Source organism: Arabidopsis lyrata, assembly GCF_000004255.2.
Source record: "Arabidopsis lyrata subsp. lyrata unplaced genomic scaffold ARALYscaffold_2, whole genome shotgun sequence".
In the NCBI taxonomy this organism is placed as follows: Eukaryota; Viridiplantae; Streptophyta; class Magnoliopsida; order Brassicales; family Brassicaceae; genus Arabidopsis; species Arabidopsis lyrata.
Window position 1 is genome coordinate 2,227,847 of NW_003302554.1, and position 7,226 is coordinate 2,235,072.

The 7,226-nt window shown below is 32.4% G+C and overlaps 2 protein-coding genes and 2 long non-coding RNA genes across 7 annotated transcripts in view; 2 read left to right on the forward strand and 2 right to left on the reverse strand.

Moving 5' to 3' along the window:
- Positions 1-36: 36 nt before the first annotated feature.
- LOC9324135 (protein NDR1) lies at positions 37-1,073 on the forward strand. Its single transcript, XM_002886463.2, has one exon. The coding sequence runs from the start codon at positions 210-212 to the stop codon at positions 882-884; it is 675 nt and encodes a 224-aa protein (XP_002886509.1). The 5' UTR covers positions 37-209; the 3' UTR covers positions 885-1,073.
- A 1,799-nt stretch (positions 1,074-2,872) lies between these two features.
- LOC110230735 (cysteine-rich repeat secretory protein 1) lies at positions 2,873-4,181 on the forward strand. The gene is given in 4 exon segments (XM_021034440.1): positions 2,873-2,914; positions 2,917-3,468; positions 3,471-3,759; positions 4,000-4,181. Coding segments are annotated over 4 exon segments (1,065 nt in total).
- A 2,125-nt stretch (positions 4,182-6,306) lies between these two features.
- LOC110230746 lies at positions 6,307-6,754 on the reverse strand. The gene is made up of 2 exons (XR_002333914.1): positions 6,647-6,754; positions 6,307-6,532 (listed from the first exon to the last, which is right to left on the reverse strand). It is a non-coding gene; the product is annotated as an uncharacterized LOC110230746 (long non-coding RNA).
- A 56-nt stretch (positions 6,755-6,810) lies between these two features.
- Positions 6,811-7,226, reverse strand: part of LOC110230744 — a 1,674-nt gene continuing 1,258 nt past the window's right edge. For 3 of the 4 annotated variants that reach the window (XR_002333909.1, XR_002333908.1, XR_002333910.1), the window contains exons 3-5: positions 7,075-7,198; positions 6,922-6,984; positions 6,811-6,828 (exon numbers count right to left, since the gene is read on the reverse strand). This is a non-coding gene — a long non-coding RNA (uncharacterized LOC110230744). The remainder of the gene's footprint in view (positions 6,829-6,921; positions 6,985-7,074; positions 7,199-7,226) is intronic. The other variant, XR_002333911.1, reaches the window with a different exon arrangement.

Here is a 7,226-nt window from a genome sequence, read left to right on the forward strand (position 1 = left end):
AATCTACCTTTTTAGTTAAATATTTAGATACTTAGTTGTCAATTCTTTTCTTCTCAAAGTGTAATACCCATAATATTTTCCAAGGTATCTTTTGCTTTCTTCTTAACTACCACCAATGTTTTGTTTTTTTTTTAAATTGCTACATAAACCTCACAATCCATCAGTTTACTTCCCATGGCCCACTAACCCTAAATCCATCCAAAAAAAACATGCACAACAAGGTCGATTCGTTACCGGTTCGATCGAACCCATCAACCCGGCCTATATCCCGTCACCAGTCGGCGAACAACATCGTTCATCGGGTCAAAGAAAGCCTCACAACAAGAGTCTCTAAACTCATATGTGCCATTTTCTTATCTCTTTTACTATGTTTAGGCATTATCACTTTCATCTTATGGATCAGTCTACGACCACACCGACCACGCGTCCATATCCGCGGGTTCTCTATCTCGGGTCTATCCAGGCCTGACGGGTTCGAGACATCACATATAAGCTTCAAGATAACGGCTCATAACCCAAACCAAAACGTTGGCATTTACTACGATTCCATGGAAGGATCCGTTTACTACAAAGAGAAACGGATCGGGTCGACTAAACTCACTAACCCGTTTTACCAAGACCCAAAGAACACGAGCTGGGTCGACGGAGCCTTAGGTCGACCCGCAATGGCAGTGACTAAGGAACGCTGGATGGAGATGGAACGAGACAGGAATCAAGGGAAGATAGTGTTCCGTTTGGAGGTAAGGTCCGTGATACGTTTTAAGGTGTACACATGGCACAGTAAGAGCCATAAGATGTACGCAAACTGTTATATTGAGATCGGTTGGGATGGAATGTTGTTGAGTGGGACTAAAGACAAGAAATGTCCAGTTTATTTCACTTGAACAAAAGTGTATGTGTCTCCATAATAATTTACATAAATCCATATTAACATGATGAGATTACATATTGTTTTTTAATGATTACAAAATTATGCAAACATTTTATTGTTTTATCTGTATAAAATTTGGTTGTATAACATTCGGCTCTTGATGACCTGTACAATGTTTTTTTCTTTTATTAATCATTATCAATATGATTCGACACGACATTAGTGTTCGTTTTGTTTTCGTTGACGGCCGACATCAGTGTTTTATATAATCTTACAGAATCTCCAACTGTTCATATATTGAGTTCTCTCGTATGGTTCTCATGAAAAAAGAATTTTAAAAATAAATCAAAATTATTATATGAAGAGAAACAGTTTTCTTGTGAGAGCTTTTGAGATAAATCAAGAGAGACGATGACATGGCGTCATACCATTGGTCGATTTTTAGACAAAACAAAGAAAAAAGAACGCAATATAAAAAAAAACAATCACGCGTCAAAAAAAAAAACCCGACTCTCTCTCTTTCTTTGCCAGCGATGGCAATGGCTAGGTCTGGGTAAAATAACCGAACCACAAGAACCGAACCAGAACCGAAAAAAAAAAAAAAAACCGGAACCGAACCGAAATTTTAAAATATTCAAATGGATCCTAAATTTTAGAACCTAAAGAACCAGAACCGGAACCGAACCGAACAGAAATATTTCGGATATCCAAAAATACCCGAAAAATGAGTTTATATTAGAAAATATTAGTTCTTTTTATATCCAATAGCTTAAAATACCCAAAATACCAATAAATATTTGAAAAATATATAAAAAATACTTAAAATATCCAAAAAATGCTCAAAAATATCCGAAAATACCCAAAAATATCCAAAATACCTAAAAATATCTGAAAAATATGCAAATGGATCATAAACTTCAGAACCGAAAGAACCGGAACTGGAACCGGAACCGAACCGAGATCCAAATTCAATGGATGGAGAGTAATCGATTCAGCTTGGATCGTAATTGGTAAGAGCATCTATGGAAAAAATTTCGCAACAATCAACAGAATAACTAATCGTTTTTTTTTTTTTGCAAATTTATTTTCAAATGTATGAAATTATTGTATGTTTAATATGTTATGAGTTGTAATATTTTCAGTTTTATGAAATAAAATAATTAAAAAAATAATTTAATTTTTTTCTGAAAACCCCACAAAGAGAGCCTACCATTAGATTTTGCAAAATTAAAAAAATTTAACAAAAACTCTCATCTCATAAATTTGAAAATTTTATTCTTAAAAAAATGGTGAGAGCCCATAGAGAAAATGCTCTTGCGCGTTTGATTCATACGTTGGGAAAAAATTATACTTATGTTGTCGACTAGGGATATATCATTTAATCAGGAAGGGCATCACCAGCTACAGTAGTTGCATTCTCACCACCCTCTCCCTGTCAACATACATGGGATTGAGCAGCCCCCTATCTCAGAGGGTTTACCCCATGGCCAGTTTGCGATGAAAGAAACTTCAGAATGCAGCCCACATAGACGTCGTACAACTTATTATTAAGGATAATTATGTTTAATTTGAGAGATTGAGCTAAGCAATTGATATTTGATAATAAATAAATAAAATTTATATTGAGCTTTTAATAGAAAAAACTCTGTTTATTTTTTTTTGTCTCTAATTACGTAAATTTGAAAAGAAAATAAATATAAAAATGGGGAAAAATATCTTATTATAAAATTTAATATAAAATAGGCATGCATATAATTTTATATTATTTTAAGTTTGGAACCTCGTCCTATTTATACATTATCAAGATCATAATCATTAAAGTTAAATTCGGACAGCTTGGCCCAAAGTTGACCAAGAGAGGAAAAAAATAGAGTATAGTTTTCAAAAGAACGAGAATATGAGAACCAAATAATGCCTACTAAAAGGATATATATAAGAAGAATTAATTCAAATAATAGCTGAATCTTTGTTGATGACCACAACAAGGTTACTCAAAAGAAGATGTTCTCTCTCCCTAATCATCAATCAAAATTCATCTACTTTCTCTCTCTCTTTTTCTCATCAAAACCCTAAATGCACAACCAACGTATCTCCTTAGCTATTGCTACACATCAGGAAACTACACGGCAAACAGTTCGTACAAATACAATCTAGATTCTTTAATATCCGTTCTTGATTCTCAATCATCCAACAAAGGTTTTTACAGCTACGCCTCCAGTTCTTCCTCAAGCACAACAGTTTATGGAACTTATCTATGTCGAGGAGACATTTCGTCTTCAAAATGTGAAACATGCATCTCAAGAGCATCCAAAAACGTTTTTAAATGGTGTGCTGTCCAAAACGAAGCTATCATATGGTATGAAGAATGCTTCCTCAGGTACTCCAACCATCAGATTTTCTCGATTCTTGATCAAGGGCCATTTGTTACATGGACGACTTATGATACCATGTTGTACCAATCTTATTTCATTAATACCGTGGAATATAGTATAGACCGGCTGATACAAGAAGCCTATTCGCGTTCTTCATATTTTGCAGAAGAAACTTATCATGTGAGTTGTCTTGGAGAAGTTTACGACCTAATAGGATTGGTATACTGTGCACACCCGATCTAAATCAGTATGATTGCTATAGGTGCTTGAAATCAGCGTATAATGAGACTGAAGGTTGTTGTTATGGAAAACGTTTTGCGTTGGTTTATACCACCAACTGCATGTTGACATATAAAGCCACTTTGTTAGCCCCACCACCACCTCCTCCTCCACCTCCGCCAGGACCACCACCACCTCCTCCACAACGTTTTTACCACGAAAATGAAAATCCTAGCTCCGAGGAATCATTTTTCGTTTAAATTAAAAGGTGAGAACGATAATATAATTATTCGCTAGGTTTGATTGTTTTGTCGTTTATCTAGATTCTAGAGTAGTTAAAAGGAACATACTCTTTATTTCTTATTAGCAAAATTGCTTTTATAGTTTTATGTAAATATATATATATATATATATATATATATAGTTTGAACCTTAATAGGTATATATATTATGAACCTTAAAATGATAAGTTGATTGAATTTGATTATGTTTCCTTTGATAGTCTTTAACATATATGGAGTTTGATCATGCATGTAGGTAAAGTATTTCGAAGAATCATAGCTCCGGTGATAGCTGCGGTTGTAGTGATCTTGGTGATATGTGTGTGTTCTCTTTGTTGTTGTTGCATTAAAAAGAAAAAGAAGGCAAACGAAAGAGAAACATCGATAGAAATTTCGACGCTTAACATTGGTGAGAATCTCACGGTTGATCACCAATAGCGAACACCGAATCAGATTTACCAAAGTAACTCATTGTTTGTTTAAATCAGATTTCAGTTGTACTGATCACTATTCAAACCAACACATTCAAATAGCTATCTGTTTATCGTTGCCAACTTAATTTGTACAAGTGTTCTTTTATACCATAAACGAATGATTTTGAGCTTAAAGGTACTCTAAAACTATTCAACAAACTAAACGTCTGAACAATTCCAAACCGTTGGTGTAAGTATTATAGAAATTGATCTCTCTTCACTCGACTAATAATACATAAGAATATCACTAGACTAATGCAAGTTGGTAATATATACGTGTTGCGTGTAAACCCTATATATATACTTCAAAGATGCTCCTGTTACATATTAAAAAAATAAAAAACCAAAATTTATGAAATATGTATTTAATTCGCGTTATCATTCGGCGCCAGAATGACTTATACACCATGTTATAGATAACAATTATCAATAAACACATACAGCTTATTTCATTTATTAAAAGTTGTATCGATTAGATATGTTTAGAAAAATTGATGGTGTATAAACTAATTAATTAGTTTGTTTTTAAATCTTGGTAATTCAACAAGTAATGAAAAATTGAAAACGTACTATCTATTATGATATGATCTCAAATACTTGCTAATTGTGTTTGATCATGAGAATGGATTAATACTGGTGACTTTTAGAGCCGGCTCATACTAATCATATTTTTATCGTTTATGTTGCTTTTAAGTGATTATTTACTATTGGATCATAGTACAAGCACGACTCAGGAGACTATCCAAGAGCCAAAAGTATAACAAAACAGTTCGAGATTACAATAATGTTATTACGAATATACGATTACGACTTTAACCAAAAAGTTCACAACACTTTTGATTAATATAAGAAAGTGCATGCAAAAATTGTAGTACAACAGGTTGGTCTAGATAATGTAAAGAACTTACCTGATCATGATTGTTTAAAATAAGAAAATCAGAAGAAATTTAAGTCTTCTTTCAGGCTTTAACGAAATATATATCTAATTCTCCATGTACAGATACAGATACAACTTGTATGCATTCTTTGTTAATATTTAACCTGTGCAGTTTATTTATTATTATTACTAGAAGAATACCCACGCTACGCATGAGTTTTGTTTCGAAAATTGTTAAAAAAAATTATGTTCAATGTTTTTGCTAATTTATGTTTTTTTTGTTATCGTGTTGTTAATAAAATTAGATTCATCTTACGTAGTTATAATTTTTATGGTTACATTTATTTTTTGATTTGAAATATCAATTTATATATTTTTCATGTATAACTCTGATTGTTTATATATATAAGATCCTAATATTTTTTCATTATCATGACTACACACAACAACAATATAGGATATTTTGATACAGTGATATATAATTATGTTATTTGTATGGTTTGAAACTTGTCTAACTTAATTATAAATAAAAAAAATTCAGTGCTCTATGCACTCTCCTGATCTAGTACTCCGGCCACATTATGATAGGCTCATTATTAGATACTGGATTGACATTATTTGAACAAGATCTCAAGAGTTTTCATATGAAAAGAATAAAAAGAAATCAAAAATTAAAAAGTTATTTAAGTCGGCACTTTTAGATCTTCTACCATTGCATATAGTCATATAAAATAAATATTCGTGTTTTGAATTCTTGGGTATGTCTAACATCTTAAAGATCTATTACTTGAAAATTTTTGCATGCCAATGTTACCAACTTACAATGAGACACAAAAATAAAAAAGAGATGATCATATGATAAATCGTATATGAACCATAACACACTACAAGAAATTTGTTCATTGATAGCGCTAAAAATATGCTATCTTACGTTATAGATAGCGAATTCACAAACGCTATGTTCTCGGCAGCTATAGTAGGTATCACCCATACAAAAGCATTTTTTGTCGTGCTATTATAAGTCCTTCTAGTATAGCACTAATCGAATGCTTTAATATAATTTTTTATAACTCATAATTTTTGCTATATTATATTTTTGTGTAGCAAATTTTATGTGCTACATTATAAAATGATGAATTGCAAAATTATTTTAAATCTATAAATTTAAAATCCAAATAATTATATGCTACAAAACCAATTTGTTGAAAGCACATTTCTTTTCATAGATCATCAAAAAATACATAATTGTAATTTTACAAAATAGTTCAGCATTTAACACCATTTGTTATAAAAACAAAGGTCATAAACAACGTCATAAGTACTGCAATTCAGATGGACTAAACAAAGAACTCCATTGGTTTGCTCTTTCCCTCCCTCCAAGGACTTAGGATGATGTCTCATTCCAAGCAATTCTCATTTCACTGCCTTCTCTATATCCTCTGCAGTTCAGTTCTCTTTTTGAAGTTGGATGTCTTTGTATGAGTAAAAGCAAGTGACTTTCTCAATTACTTCTACAAGATAATGGCTAGAAAACCGTGAGAAAAAGAGGGAACCTGAGATTCATGATGGTCTTTTTAGCATCAGACTTCAAAGACAATCCAATGACCTAAACAGCTTCTGTTGTAGCTTATTCACCAGCCTTAAAAAAAATATTAAAAGAAACTTGCCTTAGCCTTCTGGACCATGCTTCCTTTGTTCTTGTCTTTCATTCCCACAGTCAACAACGTTAACACCTCTGTTGGCAAACATGGAACAAAGGGAAAACAGATTACTGAATTATGATTTACAAAAAATAAACGTTGATGATAAGAAAGGAAATTTTACTTACTCTTCTATGTTGCTAGTCCATTGTGCTTCAGGATCGTAGAGATTGTTACCACATTTGTGATTGCTAAATACACAAAAGATTAGATTATACGTATATAACACACAAGACGAGAAACAGATCTAAACAAGATTAAGTGATAGTAAGAATCTATACCCATTCCAGGTATCACTCAAACTCCACTTCAAAAGCCTTTCTTTATCTCCTGCTTTCTCAATGAATCCAAGCACATGAGAGTACAATTACTAGCTAGGACTAGTATTAACCTTTTGTCCCTTCACTGTCAAAAACAGAACCCATGTAAGTTA

Coding starts and splice junctions, on each gene's coding strand:
- LOC9324135 (XM_002886463.2), top strand. CDS start 210: ATGCACAACAAGGTCGATTCGTTACCGGTTCGATCGAACCCATCAACC.